The sequence below is a fragment of the Trachurus japonicus genome, chromosome 5 (assembly GCF_045865225.1).
Source record: "Trachurus japonicus isolate A0001 chromosome 5, Traja_1.0".
In the NCBI taxonomy this organism is placed as follows: Eukaryota; Metazoa; Chordata; class Actinopteri; order Carangiformes; family Carangidae; genus Trachurus; species Trachurus japonicus.
The window spans coordinates 7170209-7196846 of NC_140911.1; the positions used below are offsets into that span (position 1 = coordinate 7170209).

Below are 26638 nucleotides of genomic sequence, written 5' to 3' on the forward strand. Positions count from 1 at the left end.
GAACATACAAACAACAACACTGTTTTTGTTGTTATGAAGCCTTTCACACACAATGGTTCTTTCCAAATCAATAGCGATCAATAACTGGACCATATGACCACAGAGGGCATGGACCACTGGGCCGGGCCGGGGCCAATCCATCAGCCATAATGATTTTAAACGATTACGTCACACCCGTCCCCCTCTGCTCTTCCGCTTGTTCGCTCCATCCCGTCTGCATGTTTTGCAATGCATTGTGGGCCGCCAAAAAAAAAAAAAGAATTTCCCCTTTGGTTTTGCTCGTGACATGAGCTGCACTGCAAAAACTCAAAATCTTACCAAGAATATTTGTCTTATTTCTAGTCAAAATGTCATTTCTAGTCAAAAGAAATCTCATTATACCTAAAATAAGTATATTTATACATACATAGTTATACAAAGTAGCTTATTTTTAGACACTTTTTACTTATTTCAAGCCTATTTTCACTTGAAATAAGTAGAAAAATCTGATAGCACAAAAAACTCCCTTTCACTGGCAGCTTTTTCTACTTATTTCAAGTGAAAATTTGTTTGTTGAAGTTGAAATTATCTAAAAACAAGTTAATTTTTAGGTGATGAGTCTTATTCAAAGTGGAAAGAGATTAGTTCTGACTAGAAATGAGACATTTTGACAAGAAATAAGACAAATATTCTTGGAAAGATTTTGAGTCTTTGCAGTGTGAGCTTGTGTGTCAATCCATTTAAATGTCAGGCAAGACAACGTGGCCCCATTTGTTGCAGTTTGTCATCAGCAGAGAAAAATGTCAAAGCCGCGGCCGCAGCAGCAGCAGCTGAGTGTGGGAACGGTGGGAGAAAAAAATGAGCATGATACTGTTTCCAGGCATTTAAAGTAAAAATACATCGACCTCTACACATCGGCAATGAAACACAAATGCCAAATAGTCTCAGTCCGAGACACAGGGGATAATATTTTGCAGATTTACTATAATACGGATTCAGAAATGATCTAATCATACGCTCAAATATCTCTGTGGATGCTGAAGATTGTGCGGAGATAGAACAGAGCTGCATTTATGAGGAAAATATCAATATCAATTTTCCAGATTCGTGACCTGAGCAGCTGTAACCTGCCAGGTTTGAGTGATGACACACTGAACAGTGTATGTTGGAGTGAGTCAATACTTGAAATAAAGCCAAGGGAAGCACCAGGGAAACCAAAATGATCTGGACAAGTCGTGTGTGTGTGTGTGTGTGTGTGTGTGTGTGTGTGTGTGTGTGTGTGTGTGTGTGTGTGTGTGGATAGCATGCTAAAAAAAGAAGAAGCTATGTTTATCTTTTATTTTTTAGATGCTTTCTTTACTGGGGAATAAATGTCACTGTCAGACTTGTTTGTTTTATTGACAATAAACCTCAAAGAGGAGCAGCGGGTCAGTCTGACACTTAGCTGTGTGTGTGTTCTTAATTTTGAAATTGTATATCCCAAAAAAAAGCTTTAATATCATCTGCTATAATCAAAGGGCGGTGAGACTGAGACTGTGATGCCAGGAAACAGTCAGAGAGCAGGTGACAGGGACGGAGAGCCAAAGAGTATTTGGGTCTCTGGCAGTGGGGACGTGGTCGGTTATGATCTGGACAGAGATGAATACAAAGGGAAAGACTGAGAGAGAGACAGAGAGAGAGACAGAGAGAGAGACAGAGATGGGCAGGATAGATTAACATAAGTAAGAGAAATGAGAGAAGGAAGGCGAGAGAGGATTTGAGTTGATTGCAGTGAAAGTGCTGTCGCCTGTTTGTCCATTATTAATCCCCCATCTGGTTTAATTACAAAAAGATTGTTGATGTTGCTGCAGCCGGGGATTCACATCACATGGACGGACGTCTGAGGAAAATAACTATTACAAAACTATTTGTGACAATAAAATGTTTAAACAAGATAACAAATCTCGTTCTTTTGTTTGCAAGAGGCCGATAAGTGATAAGTCAGATAAGAGTTTGAAAATGCTCATTAATCTGCTGCAGGTTTAATATACAGCAGATTTTTATGTATTTAAGAAATGAATTGTTTTCGTTTGTACAGTTTGATGCACAATTTGGTTAAAATCTGATTCAGTCATGAGACAATTGGTACAATCTACAATATTTCATGATCAAAACACACATTCACAGACTAATATGCGCATGTTTCATTGTATGTATTTCTTTTCTTTTACAGTGTTTTCCTGTAAGAGAAAGAGAGAGAGAACGAGTTCACAATGCACACATATGCACCCGGCGGTGGATTATTAATAGCAAATCAAAAACTTTGTTTCCATAGTGACTGTTTGAGTCCATTATGGAAAGTGTCTCCTGTTGTTACCAAGACAACAATCCAGCAATGGCAAACGAATGTGGCACACAGCTGAGTGATGCGGTGAGCTGGTGGTGATTTCTCCATAAACAAGCTTCAGCATCAAAAACCGGAGGCAGGTGGAGGAGACGATGACGGAGACGGAGGCGATGAAAGAACGGCAGCTCGATAGATGAGCTTATACACTGATTCAGCTTCAATTTGGTGTTGTATTTCTTATATATGATATTTATTTTTGTTCATGTGAATGTGTTTAGCATACATTTTGAATACAAAGTGGAAATATTAATGCATTTCTGAAGTTAGATCCTTGAATTCAGCCTTGGCCTTTTTTCATTTTTGCAGCAATGTTTGCAATTGTGATTGAGGTACTTAAGGTTACAAGTTAAGTGCTTATAATATATTTCCCAACATGGCTTGGTGAGGATTCATAAACCCACAAAACAAGCTCTGGTTTCATCTCGGATTTCGGTTTAAGTGTTCGCACACACACCTTAATCCTGGAGCGACAAGGATGTGCATGTATGTAAAAGGTGCTTCAAGTGCGACACCTTGGATAAACATCCTGTCTTGTGACACTGTCCCTGCATCATTAACAACCATAAAACAAAGAGTGGAGGGATTAAACGTGTTATTTAACTCCTGTACACTCTCAGAGCTATTTGTTCTTTGAGAATGAACAAGGATCCAAATTGCTTCTGCCAATTTGGAGGAGCTGGGCACCGGCTTCGCTGTGGGATGGAGAGCAGGGCCGATTTTGACAGAAGGACCAAGTCGACCCCAGGAGGAACCGCTCCCGTCTTGGTGATGGAATATGCTCTATTGTTGTGTGTGCCAAATTACATTTGAATTTAGACAAGTGTGCTATATAGACCAGAATTATGTTGCCTCATAAATACAGCGTAGAGCGCCATATAAGCCCAACTCGGCAGATGCAGGGAATTACTTCTGGTTCTACAGATGTCGAGCAGTAAGACTGCCATCACTCACTCCACAAATGGATAATAAACACACACACACACACACACACACACACACACGTACACATGTCCTCAAAACGTAAGAGGTTTAACAGAGATTCAACGGCACCAAGAAAAATAGTAACAAGGAAAGCAAATAAGGAAACGCAGCACAAAGACTAAACAAAAACAAAAATACCACAACTGTATCTTGCGCTAATTCACTTCTCAGAAGTGTCTCATTCATTTCAACACTGAAACCCTCTGAGTAAAATGAAGAACTCAACCACATCTGAGCCTGCGCTGGTTCCAAAATAGTCCTAACTAGACAAGACATCATTAATACGAGGCTTTTACTGTAAACTTAAACAGGAGTCATTTATGCAGAAGCAGACTCAGGACTAGACACAAATACCAGGGGCCTTTTTTAATGTGTTACTATATTCAGCTACTCCCCAACATTGCTGACAGATTGAGACTACCAAAGCAAAAAAAAAAAAAAGGGAAACTCATCCTTGAAATAAAACTCATCCTAAAAATAAAAATAAAATCCCAGCTTCACAGTGGAAAAGCAGCCGTTCCCTCTCACCCCGTGTCTCCCACTCAGCAGCTACACAGACATAAACACTATGGAGGTGCTGCAATCTGAGAAGTCACAGAAAATCTCACTTAAAGGTGTTATTTTATCCAGTGGAGCTTTAAGAATCAATGTTTACTTGCCCGGTCTGATTAAATGTCTAAACTTGGACGTTATCCTAGAGAGTTATCAGTTTAAATACATCTGAAAAATCAAATATATAATCCAACACAGCGCATCTTTATCTTTATCTTTATCTAAGTGCGTCCTTGACACTGTGTCAGAGGTGTTGACTCAACTCCATGTTAATTTATGAGGCTTTGCTGCTTCACAGTGAACTGCATTTTCTAACGAGGCAGTTCTAATGCTTATGCAGGAAACAGGATATTCAGTATATATATAGTATATAAAAAAAGATATTACACTCAATGTAAAACTTTCCAAACTTTGCCGTCAACAAACTTTTACACAAAGGTAGTCTACCAGCGTGAAGACGGTCTTAATGGGATTAAATATTGAGTTTTTAATGTGGTCTGAGGAGGAAATGAGTCGGGCAGCAGCTCATTTCCAACAAATATACCCGGACCTCATCAGGAGGAGGCTGATAAATTCCTGACCAATTCCTCTCTCCCTCACCAAAAACAGACTCGTATCCAATCCAAACCCTTCAGCAGCAACAATTATCCATTCAAAACACTCGCATAGTGATTTGAAACATTGAATTCGACACAAAAGCTCCGGGATCAGAAACAAAACAAATGCAAATTGTTCTCTCTCGTCTTTTTTGTCCCATCTGAGAGAACAAATCCAACAAACGCACATTAAATGCATCATTAAATATGTAAAAACACACACACACACTTTATTCAAATTGTGGCAGTGTTTCCCAGAGTGTGAAAAAGCCATCGTGCAAAGCTGAAACACAAGATTTTTTTTTTTTTTTTTTTTTTGGCCTCTGGCGCTGACACACTTACGTTCCCAAGACGTCTTTGAAGTCGTACTTCTCCTTCACATCTGTGGTCTTCTTTTTCCAGGAGTGGCAATCTTCACCCAGCGGCATCTTCTTGTTGTTACGGTCAGAAACAATACTAGTGAGGAGGAGAAAGAGGATAAGGAGGAAACGATCGTTAATACCAACACTTAAATAAAAAAAACAGCGTCCACTCCGCTCCACCTCCCCGTCAATAAAGTCAATGACATCGGTGGATTCCTTATTGCCTTTTCCCATCTGTGTTGACACATTCATAATGTGTAATATATGACGGCAGCTGGGGAACACTGAACTGAAGCCCAAATAACATCCAGTAATAATCTACATTGTCAGATAAGGCAGGTTTATTTGTAAAGCATAATTCAAACAGAGGTAATTTAAGGTACTTCACACTAACCATGTGTGATAACTGTGAGATAATGGCAGCTCCTAGGTCAGAAAGATCACTGTGTGGCCATTATTACATTGTTCTGTTTTGGGCTAAGCTATACGCTTTGTTAGTAAGTCCGGTCTGGGGTGTGGTAGGTGTATTTCCCTAATGGTTATATTATTGATAACAAATAAACATTTTCATATTATCTATTTCTCAGTTTCAGGAATCGTCCATCCTAAACTTGCCGTCCTAAACTGCTCACTTTTTTGAGAGTAACTGAGAAACAATAATGTGTCTCTGAGGTGACTGAAGAATGTGGTAAACCCTGCTTCCTCTTAAACACCACCTTCACACACTAAACATATTGTATGACACAGGATGTTGAAGACACAGGCTCAGGCTGCATTTCATCCACCCAGGTCATTGTTGTTTTTGTTTTTGTTGTTACATGTGAAGAGGGTCTGGTGTAAACGCAAAAAGGTTTCTTGTCTTTACATTCACTGGCGGTGCAGACGGCTTTTATCTAAAGCAACTTGTTTCAAAAGTCATGTTCAAGTGTCTTTATAATCACCAGGAGAGGCGTTTATGACAGAGAGGGCCAACATGTCTACAAGGTTAATAAGTAAACTACAGTTTCACTCTGTATAAGAGCTGCATGTGTGAAGCTGTTGGATGTGAGTGTGGATCACAAAACTCAGGAAGACAAATTCCTAAGAACAACGAAGTCATGAGCTTCTGTAGAAGCACAATTAGACATGTGTCTATGTCAGCTTCTGTGTAATGCGTCTGCAACATTAGGTACTGAGCTTGTTGTGGTTTTAGTGAGGTTCCTCACATTAGCTAAAGCCAACACATATTACAAAATAAAAAAAACACTGCCGCCTTTGAGAATTGGAAAAACAACACAATAATTCTTCGGTTGCTTCCTGTTCCCTCGCCGCTTGTTCGTTATTTCTCAGGAGAAGTTAACATTCAAATGTTTGTCCTCAGCAAACACACACACACACACACACACACACACATAGACACGCACACACTGAAGGAGTGGGAGTGATCACAAAGGACCCTGCTGTCACAGCTATCATCATCTAAACCCAGAAAGTGCCTATAACTCAAGACCTCCAAGACTAAAATAGCCGCCGTTCATATCAGCATGCCTCACTCCTCCTCTGTTCCTGCTGCCTGCCTGGCAACTTCACAGTTTGTCCGTCTGTATGAGATGATGTAACATATTGTTCTGGACGTGCGCACGTTTTCTCATATACAATAAAATGTCACAGTTAAACATATCAGCTGGTTCACAGTCAGCTCATTTAAATGCGTAACTGTGTGTGTGTGTGTGTGTGTGTGTGTGTATGGGGTGGTGTTAAGTGACAGACAGGGGCTGGCGTGAACGCTGCAGTTCAGTTATCTCTGAATAAATGTTAATAGGACACGGCCTCTTCCAGTTGCACTGAGCTGTATACACACAAACATCCATGCACGCACACATGCACGCACAGCACACACACACCGGCCCTGTTGCTGCCTTCACTAATGTCAGAAGTCGGCTTCATACGCGTCGTCATGGAAACCCAAAGGAGCTGTTATTATGGTATCTGAGAGTCTACATTGCTTTAGTGTCTAATGGCAGGTGGCAGCTTAAGGTGGCCACTTCTATGACGGACTAATTTCAAAATAAAAGCGTAGAGAGATATAACCTGATCAGGTACTAGTGTATATTACATGCAATACATTAGCTGCCATATCAATTTACAGTTTATTTTGGTAGTGGTGCGAGCAATGCATGTGATAAAAAAAGAAAGAAAAGGAAAAACCCTTAGAATAAAGCTTGTGGTTGACATTTAAATATATATCTGCGTCCTTCTCCCATACATCACTTCCTCTGCTGTATCTTGAACGCCATTTATAGTGTTTGAAGCAGAAGGAAGTGTCTCTACATTAGGCATGAAAAAACGCTATGCAAAGTAATGTGTTTAAGGGAAGCAGTAAGAGGAAGTCCAGTTAAATGTGTGTGTGTGTGTAACAGCTTGTGCCGGTAAATCTGCTGCGGCTGCTGTGCAACAACAACTTCTGTTAGGGGGACAAACAACAACAATACATAGTCGACTGTAACTCTATTCCTCAGTACATCTTCAACTTGACACCAGGGGATCTTTCTTTGGAAATTGAGGATCTGTTACCGAGCATGATTTCCTTTTTCTTTTTTTTTTCCTCCTTCAATGTTTTCACTGAAAAATGATCTGGAGGAGGTCGAGGCGTGGTCGTCATGATGTCTGACCATACAAAAGAGTACAGAGCAAGAACAGGGTGGTTATTGTGTCACTCTGAGGTTGGTTAACTGATTAGCTGGTCATGAAAGACATATTTTATAATAAATATGCAAACCACCACTGATTAATCATTTACTTTAGCCAACGATCTCCATCGTTTGTTAGTTTTAGCCTCTTCAACCTGAGCATTTGCTTCATTTTCTCTCTTTCACTTTGATTAAACACCAATGAAGAAGCTATTATTGCAGTTTCTTTATTCGATAAAATGATAAATTATTGATGCAATGAGAAGTTGTATTAACATGGATGAACCAAACATATTTTAAAAAAGAAAGCTGGAGCTTCAGTCTTATCTCCACTATATCTGATCGGCGTTATTTCAGCAAGGACACATGACAGTCGTTGTGTTTAGAGTATAGTTAGTCACCTTTAGGGCTAAAAATAGCCACAACAGCACACAAGACCATTTTTGGGGAAACTGAAGCTGGAGGAAACACCTCATACACACTGCGTGTTTGTAGCATCTCACCTTGCTCGTATGGAGATTCATGGAGATTCATGTAAATTCATGCACTGAGAATGGGTGATACTGAACATCAAAGTCAATTAAAACCTATGAATGCACCGGCCCCCCTCCTTTTTTTTTTTTTTGCTTGTGTTGTGGTAATTTCAGAAAATACCAACATGCATCTAAAAAACGTCCCTCAACAGCAGGATTTCACTTCCAATGGCACAAAAACACATGGATGTGGTTCATATCGAGGCGACTTCATGTCACTTTATGTTGAGCAAGGAGGTCTGTTTTTATCCAAACAGGTAAATGCTATAAACAGCAGCACAAGGTTCAAGTTGAAGACACGCAGGGGGAGATAGGGGCAAGTTGTGTTTTTAAATGTGGGAGAGAGAGAGAGAGAGAGACGCATGCATGCAGGTATCAGATGAGCACGCAGACGGCCAAAAACAAAACTCCTCCATGTCCACGGGCGACATGAGTTTTGGCCGGTGGGTGAAGATAAAGCTGCTCGAAATTCAAGGAAGCAACAGGATCGAGAATAAGGCTTGAGATCAAGGAGGGGGTGGGAGGTGGGGGGAGGAGGAAGAGGAGGAGGAGGAGGAGGATGAAGAGGAGGAGGAGGAAGGGGATGAGAAATACCATAACCACATTCCCTCAGTACTGTGTGACATGCAGCATTCAGACCTTGTTTAAGGTTTACACACAGACAGAGAGTCGCTGTACTCACTGGTTTCCCATTCCTGTGATGTGCAGTGGACAGAAGAGACACATACACACACATATACACACACACACACACACCACTACAGTTAAATGCGACAAAATGACATGTGGTTTCTTTTTTTTTCTTTCTTTCAAAGTGTGAAATTCAGTGCAGCGGTGTTAAAAAAAAAGTTTTGGCAACAGTTGTACAGGCTGACAGAGAATCAAACAGACAAACAGACAAACATCTGCAGCTGAAAAGACGTCTAAATATTGGATTAAAACACCATCAAACTGAGCTCATGAACAAATCTGTGTGTTTTCTCTAAACTGTGTAGCTCATGCACTGATGACAAACTAACGCACTTACAATAATAGTTTCTCTCTCTGGGTCTTTTTAAACACTGACAATTGTTGAGTTTGGCTCAGCCTCCACATGCATCTGTTCAGTCTTAGCTCGGGCTCTATTGTTTCTTTGGAAATCTAAATCTGCAGGTTTCTCTTGAACTTCACGGACAAGTACGGATATGCCCAGAGGCGGCGGCGACGGCGGCAGCGTCAAACAGGATGAAATGCAACGAGAAATTCCATTCACACTTTTAGCAAAAACAATTAAAAGTGAGTGACTCATGGTGGTCATATGGTTTGTGAAGTGACAACAATCTGCAGATCTCCACACACAGTGGGGAGCGTCTTCTATTCTATTTTCTATTTCTCTTTTATTCCCACGACCTGAATAAAAACTTGTTATAGGCTATATCAACATGAACTGTTAGAAGCAAAATAATCTGATAATAATCTCCACCATCGCTGCTTTAACAGATGCCAACTGTGTCCACGACGATGATCATGATGATGATGATGATGATGGTCCCTCTCTTCTCCCAGTCGACCCCCCCCCCCACTCCCCAAACTGGCTGACTGGTTATAACACTGGAGAGATTTACCAACATGCAATCTGACTGGTCAGCTGCTGTCAGTGACGCACAGCAAATCTCATCTCAAAGTGAGCTTATTAATTGATAAGCAGACTACCCATAGATGGGGACATGGTGTGATAGTGTGAGGGGGAGAGAGAAACAGAGAGACAGAGAGAGAAACAGAGAGTGGAAAGGGACAGCAACAGAAATAGGGAAGGGGAAATGAGAATTGATTTCACTTGCATTTACAGAAAAGCAGTGGAGAGTTACACATGATATCTTGTTTACTGTGAAATATGAACAGACTCTCTCTCTCTCTCTCTCCTGTGGTGTTGCATTCAGGTGAACTTATATCTGCAGTAATTCAGAGGACGGTCTCCTGTGGTTGGTCCTCCAGTCCTACCTGCACATGCCTCTGTCAGTAGCTAAACTCGGGTTATACAGTATTTTTATGTGAATGAAAAGTTCCTGTGCTGCTCTCTCACTCCGGCAGCTCATCGTGCACTGACGCTGAACACATTTGTAGTTTCTAAGTCATTGAAAAAACGTTTCTCGAGCTCTACTATAATAGCCTACAGTGTCCCTGTGGAAACAAAAACCTGCAGCGACTCTTGTAAATGTAAAGTTTGCGGTGCAGCAGCAGCAGCCGCTCGTACCTGAATCGAAGCGGGGGTCCAGCAGCTGTGTCCGGGGGTCTAGTGTCCGAGTCCGTGTCCGTGTAGTGTGTTGAGTGTGTGAGAGCGTGTGTGTGAGTGTATGTATGTGTGTGTGTGTATGTGTGTGTGTGTCCGCGGCTCGGAGGCTCTGTCACACTGGCTCTGTGCTGCTGCTCTGCAACCTCACCAGCAGCAGCGCCGCTCCTGACGTCACCTCAGGGCAGGGCCGGGCCGGCGGACCAATCAGCAGGCAGAGCTGCGGCGCACAGGTAAAACAGCTCTGCGCTGCCATTGGTCACTGTCCTGCTCACCCCGTGACTCCTCGTGCTGTGGTTACGATGGGATGAAAGCCTTGGAGGTGAGTGTGCGGATACTGTACACACACACACACACACACACACACACACACACACACACACACACACACACACACACACACACACACACACACACACACACACACACACACAGTGAATGTGACATGTAGGCTATGGAAAAAACTACAACAACTGTAGGACTACCAGGACTACTCATATCTACGGTGGCCCCGAAGGCTCAATGAACTGCAAACATTAGCCTATGCAAAGACTCAAATTCTGCACATTCAGAAACAAATGCAAAATTCACAACAAAAGAGAAGAGTTTCAGGGGACACAATAAAAGTGATGGACTTGGCCAAAGACCAATGCTAAGCAAACATATTACTGTAGCCTATAATATAATTGGCTACCTGAATCTTTGACATTATAGCCAAAAACCAAACAAACTCACCTTAGTTTTAAACACCACAAACAAGTAGCCAACACACAGTCCGTCACCTTTTCTTGTCTTTTTAGTCTTTGCATATGTTTTCAGCACTTTGACCTCTCACCGTATTCGCTTGTTATCGCAATAAATTGCTTAAAAGACTGGTGATGGACCAACAAATGGATCCCTAGTGAGTTTTATTCACCTTACATCCCACAACACAGTCACAGTGACTCTTTTAGAAGCAGTTGTCTATTTAGTCACAACATTTTCATCTTGTGTCATGCTTTATTTTTATTTCTGTGTTAGATTTGATTCAGTTTCATTCACCGGTGTGATTATTTTCATTGTTTATGATGTTCACATGTCCATGTTCTGTTGAATCTGTGAAGGTTATCAATGGGTTTAAAGGTTTTAATTGTGTTTAAGTGCATGTCAGAAGAGAATAAAACTAAACCTGGAGCTGAGTCTATAATAAACCCTCCATAATCCTTTCTTCTAACCACACAATCATTGGTAACCACCATAGACTGTAAGGTAACCACAGGGTTTTCCAAAGTGTGGGAAAGTAAGAAACTCCCCTGAAGATCTTTGGCGCCCCCCAGAGGTCCAACTATCACAATCTGAAAACTGCTGGGTTACATTATATTTGTCAGTTTCTAACTGTCCAGTGCTTCATCTACAAGGTTATATTTCATATATTCCATGTAAATTAATACCATGAACAAGTTACTGAAATTACTTTTAAGTGATAAAGTCATGGGTGTTGTGAATCATATCAGGTGCATGTTTAGGTTTAGTAAACCTAGTATTGGTCAGATCTAACAAGATACATGACAAAGTGACAGTTCACTCTTCACTTGAAGCTATTTTGTAAGAGTTTATACTCTGACATATTTTTGATTAGAATAAACTGGTTTGTCTGTGATACTCAAAGTGTCATTTGTGGTGAGCTCTTGCTTCTTTCCTCATATTCATGTTTACTCTTGCTTCTTTCCTCATCCTCAGAGAAGAAAGAGTAGCTACAGGTGTAGCCATTTCAGGCGTCATAAAAATTAATCACACCTGTGTTACTCTTACGACAACAAGGCGTCTTACTCCCTTCCCCTCAGCAATTTGGCAATTTCTGTACAACTCTTGAAAATGTCCCAAGTAAAACAATGAAACATCGCTGAGGAAGTGACACACCTGTGTACGAAATGTCTGGGGGAAACATCAAAGGTTGAAACACCTACTACTTTAGTTGGCATGTAAGGTGCAACTAAAGGTGCCATGCCAACTGAGCAGACGATTGATTACATGACGCAAGACAAGAAAGATTTATTTGCAGGTTAGTTTGCTCACTAACATTTAAAAAAAAAATCTCTTTTAAAATGTCACCTTAAGCCCCTTAGACGACTAGTGTTACATCTATTTTACATATTCTTTATTTCTGTGTTGGACTTTTCATACTGCAAGTTATTGTTTTAAATACTATGGCTCACAGGTTTTGTTGTTGTTTTCTACTGTTCTTCTTGTTCTTTATTTGCAATTCTATTTGTAATTGCAAAGCACCTTGGTTAAAGGTGCTATATAAATAAAGCTTGACTTGACTTGTCTTTAATGCATCTTATTTATTTATTTATTTTTAAATCTGTACCAGCAACTTGTATCTTTGTATGGTGTATAATCGTTGCTGTTGTTGTTATTGTACAGTTTACACACATCAGGGTCCTCTACACTTGCTCTAAGCAGTAAAAACAATCAAATCAAAACAAATAAAAATCAAATTTGTTTATAAAGCACATTTAAAAACAACTGAGATTGACCAAAGTGCCTTAATTTGATGATCAAAGTGCTGTACAAAGTAACCCTGGCTAACATGGCCAGGAAAATCAAGATTAAAAGGAGAGGACATACATGAGGAGCTGACACATGAGACCATTAGGGACACTAAAAGGCCTGAGAAAACATAAAAGTTTTAAGGTGGGCTACAGAAGAAGAACATCTGATTGAGGATGGATGAAAGTAAAGGATGTATATAAAGGGTAAAATCTGTTTCTCGAAATAAAAAATTTACTATTGAAAAAGGGAAAATGCAGACAAAGAGAAAGGTTAAAATATTTTATTAAATGATATAAAGTCGATAGCTCCAAGTTTGTGCTGCATGCTAATATTACTGCCTCACACAGTGAAGTAGCAGCTGCAGTGCGCATGTGCGGCCGCTGGGTGGCGCTGCGCTGTGGCCGCTGCAGTGTCTCGGTCCAGTCGGACCCTCTCGTCGTCATCGTCGACGCTGAGCCGCCAGTTGCCTAGTGACGAAAAACTCTGGACTGCTCCTCCTGATTTCCTGCGTTTTCAAAATCTCATCGCTGCCACTCTGTCAGCTAGCGCCAAGTTGTACCCAGACAACACATTTCATGAGTTTGTTTCGTCTTCACAGCAGAAAATATGAGACAAAAAAGACACCGTTAGTCCTGCGGGGAGTATCGTGTAACGTTTTTTTCCAGGTCGCGTTATGACGAGTCTTGATGAGTGATGAATAATTATATCTTCATCAGGGTCGTTGGGAAAGGGAGCTACGGAGAGGTGAACCTGGTGAAACACAAAACAGACCGAAAACAGGTGAGAAACCAGAAGCGACCATGAAGTTAGACTTAAACCACAGTTGTATAGAAATATACTAACATTTAGCTTTGTCCACAAATGCTTCGTCTTGTTTTGTAACGATCAGACTCGAGTTAGCTTAGAGTTAGCTGAAGTTGGCTACAAGCTGTGATTTATTTACGCTCTTGTACATCATGATTTACATTTATAAAGCACAATTATGTTTTGACACAACGTAGCAAAGCCATAATCAATAATGATAAAGATTTGTATTGATTATTGTAGGGCAGTGAATACTTTGAAAGCTGATGAGAGTTGTTTTCTTATCTGTAACTTAGTATTCATCTAAAAGTTCAGAAGGGTTTGACTATTGACTATTTGAGTTGATTGTATTTGCATAATTAATTGATACTGTGGTAACTGTTATCAAGTTTCGTAATTAATCCTTCAAGCAACTTAAAATATTCATTGAAGAATGTCTACATGAGCATTTTATGGCTCTAGAAATGTATTAATTCCCAATACTGGCATTATGTATTAATCCCTGGTGTCTAACGCTCATTAATTCTTGCTGAAATAATATAATTAGATAGATAGATAGATAGATAGATAGATAGATAGATAGATAGATAGATAGATAGATAGATAGATAGACTTTATTGATCCCAAGCTGGGAAATTACAGTGCAGCAGCAGCATTACACAGATACACAGTGACGATAACAACATATAGTATAAGAATATAAAGAACAAACTATACATAATAAAATAGCAATAGCAAATAAAATAAAATTACTATGTTTATGTGATTTAACCTGAGTTCAGTTCATTATCATATGGTTGGACTTGTTTGTCATTCAGATGTCGACCTTACATGTTTTTTTCCTTGTGTTTTGTTTTTCCGACTTTTTCATGTTCACAGTAATATTGAGTGGTTTCCATAATTTCCAGTGCAGTAAGTGAATATATGTTTTGCCTGTGTTTCAGTATGTCATTAAGAAGCTGAATTTAACCACCTCCACTAAGCGGGAGCGACGCTCTGCAGAGCAGGAGGCCCAGCTCCTGTCACAGCTGCGACATCCCAACATTGTCACATACAGGGAGTCATGGGAGGGAGACGACCGGCAGCTGTACATCGTGATGGGTTTCTGTGAAGGCGGTGACCTCTATCACAGACTCAAACAGCAGAAGGGGGAGCTCCTACCTGAGAGGCAGGTGGTGGAGTGGTTCGTCCAGATAGCCATGGCGCTCCAGGTATACAGTATAATGCAATATGTAAAATGAGGTTCACCGGAATTCAGATGTAAAGTAAATCTCATATTTACAATAATTTTGCTTTTCAGTACCTTCATGAGCGGAACATTCTTCACCGGGACCTTAAAACACAGAACATCTTCCTGACAAAAACCAATATCATCAAAGTTGGAGACCTTGGCATTGCACGAGTATTGGAGAACCAGAATGATATGGCGAGCACGCTGATCGGCACGCCTTACTACATGAGTCCTGAGCTCTTCTCCAATAAACCTTATAACCACAAGGTATCTGGTTTCATTTGCTTTTCAAGTATTTCTCAATGAGAACTCCTTTACAACTGATGTTTTGCTTTTTTTCTCCAGTCAGATGTGTGGGCCCTGGGCTGCTGTGTGTATGAAATGTCAACACTTAAACATGCCTTCAATGCCAAGGACATGAATTCGCTGGTTTATCGCATAGTAGAAGGAAAGGTAAGTTACATCTCTTTCGAAATGTATTTTTAAATGTAATTAGGTATGGAATCAGTTACACACAGGGAGTTTAATTTTCAACAAATTGTGTCTGCTTTTCTGTGAAACATATAACTGTTTTTGTACAAACAGTATCAGAGTTTGGTTAGTTTTCTGAATCTTTGCTTTGTTGATCATTTTGTGAGCATGTTGGCAGAGTTCAGTCACATTTTTGAGCTCTAAGCACACACTGTAAATGAACATAATCCTATTCCTGCTCCAAATAATACATGTGAGAACTATTGATAACTTCAGTCAGCTTGTCCAGGATTCGTATAGCATATTATTTTCTGAATTATCATTATCTCATTATTATATAGTAGATAACTTCAATAACTCATGACATTTTTCCTCTGGTTTTGTCATCAGCTGCCCCAGATGCCCAGTAGATATGATCCTCAGCTGGGAGATTTGATCAAGAGCATGCTTTGTAAGAAACCTGATGACAGGCCTGATGTCAAACTTATTCTCCGACAGCCGTACATCAAAAGACAAATTGCAATGTTCCTGGAGGCAACTAAAGAGTAGGTGTCACCGACAGCAAACCTCCTTCCCATTTATAATTAATTTCTTTGAAATTAATGATTTTAACCCTAAACATTACAAATGTTTTTTAATTTGACATTTACTTAGATTTTTCTATCTCTTCACATTGGGTCTATATTTATCTCTATCTACCCCTTTCATCTCTTGGAAAACAGATTAGAGCTGATGGCTTAGATGCTTTGTGGTTGTTTGGTTTCTTTCCACACCAGGAAAACGGCCAAGTCTAGAAAGAAAGCTGTGAGTGGTGGTGGTGATTGTAGAGCCAACAGCGCCTCACCGGTGGCATCAGCTCAGCCAAAACCCGAGAGGCAGCCTCCAAGTCCTCAGCCTGAACCTTCTGCCAGGGTGAAACGAGTGAGTAACTGATGAGTAGCAAAGCTGATTTTACACAGAAAACACTCCCTTCAATGACATTATTCTTTCTTGGTTTCAGTAAACAGAGATGTTTAAGCATTAAATAAAAATTGTGTTTTGTTTTTTTTTACAGTTTTTTATTCTGACACAACAAGCATTAATTCACAACAAGGATGTATAGATTTATTTTGATCTTGTGGATTGCTCTGATTGCTATACTCTTGTTTACCTCGGCCTCCTCTGTTTTCATGTCAGGCAGGGAATTGATAGTGTTTCTTATGGTTTGTGTTTTTCCCCTTTCATCCACAGAAAGAAGAGAAATCACAGCAACATAAAGCTTCGAATGGCATCGCTGACTCCACTCCAGTCCAGACACCTCCACCAGTCAAATCCTCTTCACCCGATGCTCTTAAATGCAGCCTCGAATCCCTGGCAACCGCCAGCAACATCAATATTGATATCCAACCGCAGGAGGATGAGGACGTGTTGAAGAGACAAGTGCAGAGGCCCCAGTCGGTTGTGTCACAGCAAGGCACAGGTGACGACCACGTGACTCGCAGCGGGCACAAAGACAGCAAGGGGAAAGGGAAACCGGATCCTTCCCCTGCTCGATCCCCTATTAAGCCCCCTCCGAAGGCTGTATCAGGTGTCGGCCGGAGGGGAGGAGATGAGAGAAAGGCACCCAATGGATTGTTAGACTTTCAGCCACAGGCCACGCCAAACCCAGGGGAGACGTTTTCTGTCTTTGGGGAGAAGCAGATGTCAAATGTGGATGATAAGGATGATACCATGGAGCTGCTCCACGAGGCTAACATGCAGAACCCAAAGCCAGGAGCGGAGAAACTGTCTGCTTTTCCTGCTCCTGAGAGGAAACCTGCACACAGATCTAATATAGAAAATATCAGTGTGGTTGTGGAGACGAATATGGACAATAAAAATGACACCGTTACCCTTCTCAAGGGAGCACCAATACAACATACCTCAGACATCCAAGTAAGTGGTAATGACAGCTGAGTGATACATTTGCCGTTTGTTCGTTGTGTGTTCTTGTCTGTTTTTATGTGTGAATTCATCTCTTTGTAGGAAGATTTAGAATCTACTGAAAAGCTTTTAGAGCCACTCCCTCTAACACAAGTAAGAATTAAAGTTCTTGCTCTTTTTCTGTGAATTAATTTAATGTCACTAATACCGAATTAGGACAAAAACATATTTTTTGTTCTTGCAGAATAAAAAGTTTAATTTTATTTGTTCAGGAGCCTGATCAGGAGGAAACACGCCCACCGCTCAGTGAGCCGGGTCCTACTCCGCAGCTTTCATCAGAACCTTCGATGTCACAACAGAACCAAGCGAGGGATATAAAGTTGACACACAGGGATCAGACCAAGGTAAAGATCAATGCAGGATTTAATACTGAGTCACTGAAATTCAGGAACTTGTAGACTTAAAGGGATACTTCACCCAAAATCGATAATTCACCAATTTTCTACCCACCGTCATGCCAAGGAAGGGTTTGGAGAACTTTCGAGTTATCGAAACGCTTTTGGAGTTCCAGGGGGGGTCCGGATTTTCAGCTACTACTACAACAAGGATAAAAACAGAGATCACATTAATTTTTTCCGAACAACTTTTTCATGTGGCGGCTTCAGGACACTTGGGTCAGTACAGACGAGCAGTATGGAGGTATCTGGATGTTTCATAGTGTGTGTTTTGGACCATTCAAAAGTGAACTCTATCCGCCGCCATTATATGAAAATCCATTGCCAGCCGGACCCCCCCTGGAACTCCTAAAGCGTTTTGATAACTCTGAAAGTTCTCCAAACCCTTCCTTGGCATGACGGTGAGTAGAAAATTGGTGAATTATCGATTTTCGGTGAAGTATCCCTTTAAATACACCTTAGTCACAGAATTCAATAATGTAATATTATTATGATCATGTAACAAAATGAGAAAAGACAATAATTCTCAGATTGATAGAGGTTAACTCAGGTCAGCTTTCATGCTTGTTGTCTTCTTACAGTCCAAGGTGGCTCCTCCTCGACCTTTACCTCCACCTCCTTTTGAGAGCAGAGCCACGGAGGGAAGGAAGAGGAACAAGAAAAACACTGAGAGCAAGAAAGCTGCTGTGGCTGCGACCTCCACATCAGCAGGTTCCCGCAAGGAGGCTTTGTTACCGCTGCCACAGGTGAGACTAGAGCCGGGGATTCCTCCACTCATATACATTTCAGAATAATCATATTGCCCTTATTAAGATCTAAACCAGCCTAGAGAGCAGACACTGTTATCAGTCAGAGTTGAATGCCAAGCTCCTCCATCTTCTTTATATTTTAGGTTGAAAATTCATAGAATCACAATATTTTTGCACATTAAAAAAAAAAAAAACTCTTGGTCATTGGTGTGGTTTATTCTTGCTGAAGTGGGTCTATTTTATTTTCAGGATCGTCCTCTGTCTGCCAGAGAGAGAAGGAGACTGAGGCAGTCTCAAGAAAATGCTGGTCAGCCAGGTAATTACTACCTTACTAAAAAAAAAAAGGTCTTTTCAATCACTTATACATTTGATTAGACTGAGGAACAGAGATGCACATACACATACACATTTTAAGGAAAATAATCAATTTGTTATTTTGACTTTGTAAAAATAAAAAAGTAGATGATTGTGATATTTCCTTGATTACTTTTGTGTTTTTCTCTCAGGTACTGGTGCTGTAAGACGAGCCTCTTATGATGTCACATCCACCAATGCTGAACACTACAATGGTCCAATTAGCAGATCTGTTTCCGACTCGTACACAGTCACTGGGGCCAACAGTAAGGTACACATAACCTTTTCATCATCTATATGAATATGTGAGCATAATCTATTAATGTTACAGTCCAAACTTGTGTCACAACAGTGGGATATGTTTTATTACAGCAGGATAAGTTGCTGGAGCGGAGGTCGGATGATGAAGAATGCAGCTCATCCACAAGTTCTACAGAGCGGTCAGAGGGAGACTGCAGGGAGAGGTGAGATAACATCCGAGTGCAGCTCACATCAACTCAAATATGGTCACTTTACTGTATAATTTGTGATTTATGAATCATCTGCAGGAAGACTGAGTCCAGTGACATGCAGGATTTGGTCCACATGATGACCCAGACGTTGAGGATGGATGTTGGAGACGGTGTGACCGAGGTGGACAAAGGCAGATGTGGCTCTACTGCTCTGCCAGAGTTCAGACTGAACAGGAAGTACAGAGACACCCTGGTGCTTCATGGGAAGGCTCGGGAAGAAGCAGAGAACTTGTCTCTGGGGGAAATACCGATAGGTGAGATACTTCACAACCAAAACTCTGCAGTCATCAGTCAGATGGTCTTTATGGAGCTTCCTTGTGTTTACCAAGTGTGTGTCTCCTATAGGTTCAACATCTGGTCCAGCTAAGGTACGGAGAGCCATAGAACAGCTGCGAACAGATGTGGTGAAGGGCCTGGGGGTCAAGCTGCTGGACAGAGTGCTGGAAATCATGGAGGAAGAGGATGACACTAAACGAGAGGTATGGTCTTAAAGAAGTCATATGTAACTCCCCTGATAAAAAACCCTCAATAATATTATGAAGAGGGAGGAGTAAATGCAAATAGGGACTAGGAATGTGGTTTACAACCAGTTAAATGAGCCACACCTTTGAACATGTTTGCTGTTGGATGGTGGCAAGGTGAACAAGTGCATGAACTAGATATTTTGTATCACATGCAAACAAAACTTGGTTTGCTCCGAATTCAAGAAATTAATTCACATACTATTTGTTACCTAATTAATGTTGGTTACTGTTCTTGTTCTCGCTGCAGCTGTGCCTTCGTGACCAGATGGGCGATGAGAAGTACCAAGCTTACGCTGTGATGGTGAGGCAGCTGAAATTCTTTGAGGATATGGCATTCAAGATTTAGAGATCAACCATGTACAAAGAGGAAAAATATTTCTATTTTCTTGACACTACTTGTGAGCACTTGCACACAAACTGCAGTGATCGACAGATTTCACATAACATGATTCTTTCAAACTTGTGCTTAAGTGAAAATCAGCTGATATTGTTCACGAGGATGAATTTATCGTCACCAAAAGACCACCATGTTTCTGTTGCATTGTAAAAAGACATGTAAATATAGTTTGCCTCATTCCTCTGCAAACACAGAATTTGAAATGAATCCTGTATTTTTCAGGAATCCTATGCAATTTTTTTAGTAATGTTACAGCACCATGTTTTCCTACTTGCTGTTCTGCATACTCATTTGTTTATTTATGATGCAGGCCAGGATTTCCATAGTTGTCAGTGATGTCACTCCTGCTGTTTTACTGTATTTTCTTCTCAACAAAATAATGTAATGTAGATGTTGTAGATATTAACACTTGAATTATTTCTAATAAATCCCAAATGTCTTCTTTGTTTAAACCTTTTTTCCGCGTATTGTTCTTTGTCCTCGCAAAACAATGTTCAGTACCTCATTCAGAAAGAAAAATCTACAAATGAAATCCCATTTAGAAAACATAGACAGTATTAGATGTTTATTTGGACACATACGTATTTCATTACTGACTGATAAACACTGTAACAAAGTTTTCTTTCTAAACGCTTCAGTTGTGAACTGTGAGAAAAATAATTCCCAATATAAAAAGGTGTATGAACAGAAAGGCAACAATAGGTCTGACTTATTTGTGCTTCTTCTTCTTGAGGCTTTCCTGAGGTTTTGGGCTCGGCTCTCCGCTGATCTCTGGTAAAGCTGGCTGCCACGCCAGAGGACTCTTTCTGTACATGGGCCAGGGGGGCAGGGTCAGCTAAGGTTGAGGACAGAAACAGAAATAAATTATATAATGTTATTAACTTAACAGAAACTCTTTTATCTATAGGTGGTGGCATAGCAGAAACAAATCTTACCACACAGGAAATGGCGAATCCAGCCAACACTATGTAAACTGTCCACCCAAACTGTTCAATGACCAGACCGTACACGAATCCAATAACCTGGAAAGAAGATGCAAAAGATATCACCAACCACAGGTAAAAAAAAATAATAATAATCCTGCCATTCTGGCTGTGATGTTTTGAATTGCAAGTTTGCATGTGTCATGGATCATGGTTAGTTACCGCAGAAATGAGTATTATTCCTTGGAAGATCTGTTCAGCCAACTTCTGACCTTTGTAATCCTGCAACACAATAAAAAAAAAAAAAACACACATTAGTGCAACTCTTCACATCAGTTTAGTCCAGTAAAAGGCATCAGATGTCGCCTAGAAATCTAGACGCACCCTAGCGGCAGCAAATATACATTTTAATGATATAGTCTGGCTTGTCAGGCTACATCAGATGAACAACGATGGCTTCATTTACAGGTGCACTTGACTCTGCAGACGATCAAATGAGACCAGGATAACTCTTTTTACAGTCTATGGGATAACTATAACACAGATGACGTTGCATGTAGCCTACTAGTACACAGCTTCTTCCATTATTTAGTGAGCATTTGTGTAAATATCCGCTTGCAATATGACTTTTGCATAGTTTTTGATTAAAGGTGATGAAATTAAACGTTGTCCAGCAGCTGTTACCCACAACACAACATCCGCAGGTTGGCGTTAGCTTGATGGCTAACATGAATGAATCGCGGGTAGCATTAACTCAAATCACTCTCCCTTAAAAAAAAAAAAAAATCTTACCATGTGCGTGGGAATGGTCTTGAATATAGACAACATCTTTGCACTTGAAATGAAGAAGATCGATCAGGCTGATCAGAGTTTGGAGCTATAACGGTTACAAACCAAAACCAACAGCAGCAAGCAGCAGCAGAAGAAACTCCACTTCCGCTCCCCAAAAAAGATACGTCGCTGTTGTGAAGGACCCATCCGGGTACTTCGAGGCTGTCATAACTTCCGGTAGCTGCGCAGGTTCCCGGATGTATAAACAACATGGATGGGGTTAAGCGCTGGCGTCGGTTTGGAAATGTACTTATGTGTTAGTGAAATGGTTAGACTGCCTAAAATACTCGCCTGTTTGTATGACTGGCTACTTTTAGCCCGTTTGTTTTAAGCGGGCACTTAGTGCGTTATATCTCGGGTCATTAATTCATATCTATACAATGAAATGTAACTGTAATTATCGTTTGATGTGTTTTAAGGAGCAAGCTAATTACATTTAAGGACCAGGCAAACGCATAGACGGCTATTACTCCGTGCAACGGCGACAGATAAACTTGTAGATGTTGAGTTGGCAGTTTGGCTGTGGAGTCAAGTGAATTACTTTTCTTTTCTTATCTTATCTGTTTTTTTTGTTGTTGTTTTTTACGAGCCGACTGAAGCAGCACTGGTTTGTGTCCGCCGTGTGAACGCCGGTTATAAACCACCGGGCTCGGGTTAGACGCTTTTCATTACCCCGGCGGCGGTGCAGCTGCTGCAGTCCTGGGCATCGCCTGCCTCCGTCCTAGGTCAACACGTCTAAACAACACATCTGGGACCACATTCACATCAAGTTTTAGGTGTTTTTTTGTGTTTATTTTGGATTTTCATCAGAGGGACTGGAGAGGCGGATGTGGCCGTTGTCATGACACTGAGGAGAGGTGAGTCAGTCTGGATGATGAAGTGGTGGTTATCTGCATCTGTAAACAATAGATTTGTAATTGCATGTCTGAATGGAAAACAACTAAACAGAGTGTTTACTGTTCATATTTGATACCTTTTTTCTTTCATATTGTCTGTGTATCCCTGTTGCCCAGTCTACCTCTGTGACATACAGTATATTTAACATCAGCTGTTCCTCTGTGGCTTTCAGTAAACGTGGTCATCCTCCTGCTGCTGGCTGTGGCCTTCCTCATCATAGTTCAACGAAACCTCCTCAACCTCGGTGACTTTTTACACAAGGAAAACCCAGGTACCTTCATGTTTGTCCCTGTATCCCAGCTACACTAGTGTATTGCACTGTTCTTCTTCTTGTTGGGTGTGTCCCATTAGACAAATGCAGTGCATGTAAATGAAACCATGGAGGCACACGCCACACGGTGAGCTCCCAAATGTCTCTTCTTCACCCCAGATGCAGGTGTTGTTCTCCCCTTTGAGTCGGAGCTGACCCCAGACCTCAGACCTGAGTCGGCGAGGAAAGGAGAGGAGATCCCCGTCCTCATCACCGCTGCTGAGGAGAGACTCGGTGCCGTGGTCGCTGCCATGAACAGCATCTACCAGAACAGTAAAGCCAATGTCGTCTTCACCATCGTGACCTTGAATGAAACAGTGGACCACTTAAAGTAAGACACTGAAACAGGCAGGTCATCATAATGCAGGCCAGATTTGATTTAAGTAACCTAACAGGGTTTCTTTGTCTGTTTATTTGTTTTAACCACAGAGCTTGGTTGAAGGAGCCAAAGCTCAAGACCATCAAATACAAGATAGTTATTTTCCAACCTGAGCTCCTCAGTGGTAAGACGCCTAAAGATTCACAGGCGCTGGAGATTGTAAAACCGGTAAGACGACAGACTGAATGCACTGTCACTGTCCCAGATTAGATGTTGAATATTCATGGTTCCTCTTAAACTATAGTCACCTCTCGCTAATCACACTCTAATGGTCTATTTCTCAGTTGACTTTTGCCAGGTTTTATCTTCCCACGTACATACCCGAGGCAGAGAAAGCCGTCTACTTGGATGACGACATCATTGTACAAGGTAAAAAATGTTTTCCATTTACCATGATCATAAGAATAGTAGTTCTTTTATTTATACAGCACGTTTAAAAACAAGGGTGTGCAAAATGATAAGAGCAGCTGAATAAGACGTGAAAATGTGATAAAAGGAAATAAAAACAGTACAAAGAGACTGAAGAAACTAAAACAAATAAAGAAAGTTCCCTTTAATTATTCTCAAAAAAAGAAAAAAGAATTTCTGAATGAGATCTAATGAATGGATTTTGCTTGTTCTGTGGGATCTCAGGGGACATTCAAGAGCTCTATGAAACCAACCTCAAACCGGGACATGCAGCCGCCTTCTCAGACGACTGTGACTCAGCTTCTGCCAAAGGCATCATCCGAGGGGCTGGAAATCAGGTGCGAACCAACCAACTGCATTTTTTTTTTTTTTTTAAAGGATTGGATGTAGAGTATTTCTTGAATCTATAATTGACCTTTTTTTTCAACAGAATAACTACATAGGTTTCCTGGACTTCAAGAAGGAAGCTATAAAGAAGCTGGGGATGAGAGCCAACACATGCACCTTCAACCCCGGCGTCATCATCGCCAACCTGACTGAGTGGAAGAACCAGAACGTCACCCAGCGCCTGGAGCACTGGATGGAGCTGAACGCACAGTAAGCTGCTCACAATTAGACTTAATTGCCCATTAGTGTCACGGAACAAACATTTAATCCGGTGCACTCCCCTCTGTTAGTATTGAGCTAAAAAACTTTGTTTGTTTCCCCAGGGAAGATCTGTACGGTAAAACACTGGCAGAGAGCATCACCACTCCTCCTCTCCTCATCGTTTTCTACAAACGTCACTCCAACATCGACCCCATGTGGCACGTCAGGCACCTCGGTAAGAAAATTAGAAATAATTTACACATCTTGGTATCGGCGACAGTTATCAGTCCATTTGTCCATCCCCTTCATTAACACAATATCTCAGTTATATCTCAGGGAATGTCTTCGCATTTGGCACAAACTTTCACTTGGATTTTTCAAAGGTCAAAAGGTCACAGTTTTGGCCTTGTGAATACAGAATCTTTTAAACTTTGATACAAATGAATGAACTGATTAGATTTCTCTGGCCACGTGTGTCTCACTTTTAGCTTAAACTGCAGAATGTAACATGAATGTTTAATAGAACGAAGTAGTGAAGTAATGACATTTAATATCCAAGTCGTCTAAGTGAACACTATGACATCATACTGTCCTGGAAAAACACTTCTGGCCATTATTCAAGACTGTAACTCAGAAAGGAATAGGAATAGTGAGTATATTTATAACAACTTGGCCTGTCAGCAGAGTTAAACAACCACAAATCAGTTACCATATGCCTGTTTTGTTTTTGTTCTTTTTGGCTGTTGGCTGCAGATCAAATTATTTTCACATCTGGACAACCTGAACAACCATTGCTTGTTATGGTAGATTGTTTGATACTGAAAAAACAACAACAACAATCGTTGGTGCTAAAAAGGAATTGCAATACCTTTTAAGTGGTATCAGTGTTTACAACATGAATGTCAATGTTGTGTTTCATGACACTTTGGTCTACTTCTTCATGAAATCTTGAACGATTTCTGATGTAATTCTGCTGTTATGAAACTGTCTGCTCAGTTTATTTCCACCAGAAATTAGAACTGATGTTGAAAGCTGCATTCTCTGTAGATGAGGCAACTTGTCTGGTTATATGAATTGATGATTTATACAGAGTTTATATTTCTTTAACTGCAGTACCAGTGGGTAATTCCTGCATAAGTCAATGTTTTGACAGAAAATAAAACCGACAGCATGGTGTACATGTAATAAGTCACATGACCTTGGTTTTCTCAGGTAATGCAGGAGCTGGAAACCGCTACTCGCTCCAGTTTATAAAAGCTGCCAAACTCCTTCACTGGAACGGACACTACAAGCCCTGGGGGAGAGGGTCGTCTTTCACTGAGGTGTGGGACAAGTGGTTCATCCCAGACCCCACAGGAAAGTTTCATCCAGTGCGAAGACACGCTGGGGACAAGTAGACTGAAGGAAGAAATAAAAAGGTTTGAGGAACAGTTAAACCAACCAAACCAGCCCTGACGCAGCAGGACCTCATCATGTGATTATCTCAGGAATGGAAAGGCTCCACCAGCCAGACCTGTGTCTGACATCTGCCATACTGTCCTCTGAGCATGCAAACCTGTGTACTACTACAGACTTGCCATCATATCGTTCCCCTCGAGTGCCCTTGAGATCGCTTTGACCAGCTTTTCTCTGTATATTCTGATTAAATTCCGACTTTTTCTAAAGAGCTATAGACTTTATTTTTTATTTCAGGATGTCATCAGAGGTGTGACACTATGACCTTACTCTGAGATGAGCTACTCTGTGATAATAAGATGCCAGGATCACCATGTACAACTTAAGCCATCATTGCCAAAGTCATTGTGACTTGAGTAGGTGTGTTTACATGCAGCTAAGTAATGACTTTCATTTGCTTTTGCTTTCTAATACTAATTGGTTGTGTATAGTTTCCTTGTGTGTTAGTGTAGCACAGTTCCCTTCAGAGATCAGTTTCCATAAAGATGTTCATGTTTTTACCTCAGTCCTTCCTGTGGATGGAAAAGGGATTATTTCTGTTATCTATTATGCCAGTTTCAGACTCTGGTTTTCTAGTTTTTAACAC

The 26638-nt window shown here is 40.8% G+C and overlaps 4 protein-coding genes across 8 annotated transcripts in view; 2 read left to right on the top strand and 2 right to left on the bottom strand.

Annotated features, from left to right (window-relative positions):
• Positions 1–10453, bottom strand: part of camk1b (calcium/calmodulin-dependent protein kinase Ib) — a 38135-nt gene extending 27682 nt beyond the window's left edge. Inside the window, exons 1-3 of one of the 2 annotated variants that reach the window (XM_085775869.1) lie at positions 10292–10400; positions 8741–8753; positions 4837–4950 (exon numbers count right to left, since the gene is read on the bottom strand). In XM_085775869.1, the coding sequence (XP_085631995.1) occupies positions 4837–4950; positions 8741–8751 (125 nt within the window). In that variant the 5' untranslated portion in view covers positions 8752–8753; positions 10292–10400. Of the gene's footprint in view, positions 1–4836; positions 4951–8740; positions 8754–10291 lie in introns of both variants that reach the window. The other variant, XM_085775871.1, reaches the window with a different exon arrangement.
• Positions 10454–13351: 2898 nt separating this feature from the next.
• nek4 (NIMA-related kinase 4) lies at positions 13352–20699 on the top strand. Of its 4 annotated transcripts, none has more exons than XM_085775865.1 (16): positions 13352–13642; positions 14611–14877; positions 14967–15164; positions 15243–15350; positions 15759–15913; positions 16145–16289; positions 16599–17282; positions 17373–17423; positions 17543–17674; positions 18307–18471; positions 18724–18790; positions 18981–19099; positions 19201–19292; positions 19377–19594; positions 19686–19819; positions 20112–20699. In XM_085775865.1, exons 1-16 carry the CDS (start codon positions 13556–13558, stop codon positions 20208–20210), a joined length of 2721 nt encoding a protein of 906 aa, XP_085631991.1. In that variant the 5' UTR covers positions 13352–13555; the 3' UTR covers positions 20211–20699. The 4 variants fall into 4 exon arrangements, with proteins under 4 accessions (XP_085631991.1, XP_085631992.1, XP_085631993.1 ...); XM_085775866.1 differs by having other exon boundaries at positions 19204–19292; XM_085775867.1 differs by having other exon boundaries at positions 16617–17282.
• A 112-nt stretch (positions 20700–20811) lies between these two features.
• spcs1 (signal peptidase complex subunit 1) lies at positions 20812–22160 on the bottom strand. Its single transcript, XM_085775875.1, has 4 exons — positions 21977–22160; positions 21407–21466; positions 21197–21283; positions 20812–21096 (listed from the first exon to the last, which is right to left on the bottom strand). The coding sequence occupies exons 1-4, from the start codon at positions 22010–22012 to the stop codon at positions 20971–20973; spliced, it is 309 nt and encodes a 102-aa protein (XP_085632001.1). The 5' UTR covers positions 22013–22160; the 3' UTR covers positions 20812–20970.
• A 442-nt stretch (positions 22161–22602) lies between these two features.
• On the top strand, positions 22603–25999 carry glt8d1 (glycosyltransferase 8 domain containing 1). Its single transcript, XM_085775872.1, has 10 exons — positions 22603–22668; positions 22826–22872; positions 23085–23183; positions 23343–23553; positions 23652–23769; positions 23886–23970; positions 24235–24347; positions 24440–24606; positions 24720–24832; positions 25810–25999. Exons 2-10 carry the CDS (start codon positions 22857–22859, stop codon positions 25992–25994), a joined length of 1107 nt encoding a protein of 368 aa, XP_085631998.1. The 5' UTR covers positions 22603–22668; positions 22826–22856; the 3' UTR covers positions 25995–25999.
• Positions 26000–26638: the final 639 nt, after the last annotated feature.

What these genes read in the sequence shown, in the direction of transcription:
- nek4 (XM_085775865.1), top strand. Translation starts at nt 13,556, where the DNA reads ATGAATAATTATATCTTCATCAGGGTCGTTGGGAAAGGGAGCTACGGA. An exon ending in TCTGGGGGAAATACCGATAG is followed by an intron (nt 19,595 to 19,685) that starts GTGAGATACTTC and finishes TGTCTCCTATAG; the next exon opens with GTTCAACATCTGGTCCAGCT. An exon ending in AGGATGACACTAAACGAGAG is followed by an intron (nt 19,820 to 20,111) that starts GTATGGTCTTAA and finishes TTCTCGCTGCAG; the next exon opens with CTGTGCCTTCGTGACCAGAT.
- glt8d1 (XM_085775872.1), top strand. An exon ending in TTTACACAAGGAAAACCCAG is followed by an intron (nt 23,184 to 23,342) that starts GTACCTTCATGT and finishes TCTTCACCCCAG; the next exon opens with ATGCAGGTGTTGTTCTCCCC. An exon ending in CGCTGGAGATTGTAAAACCG is followed by an intron (nt 23,770 to 23,885) that starts GTAAGACGACAG and finishes TCTATTTCTCAG; the next exon opens with TTGACTTTTGCCAGGTTTTA.
- spcs1 (XM_085775875.1), bottom strand. Translation starts at nt 22,012, where the DNA reads ATGTTGTCTATATTCAAGACCATTCCCACGCACATG. An exon ending in AGACCATTCCCACGCACATG is followed by an intron (nt 21,467 to 21,976) that starts GTAAGATTTTTT and finishes ATTGTGTTGCAG; the next exon opens with GATTACAAAGGTCAGAAGTT. An exon ending in GATTCGCCATTTCCTGTGTG is followed by an intron (nt 21,097 to 21,196) that starts GTAAGATTTGTT and finishes CCTCAACCTTAG; the next exon opens with CTGACCCTGCCCCCCTGGCC.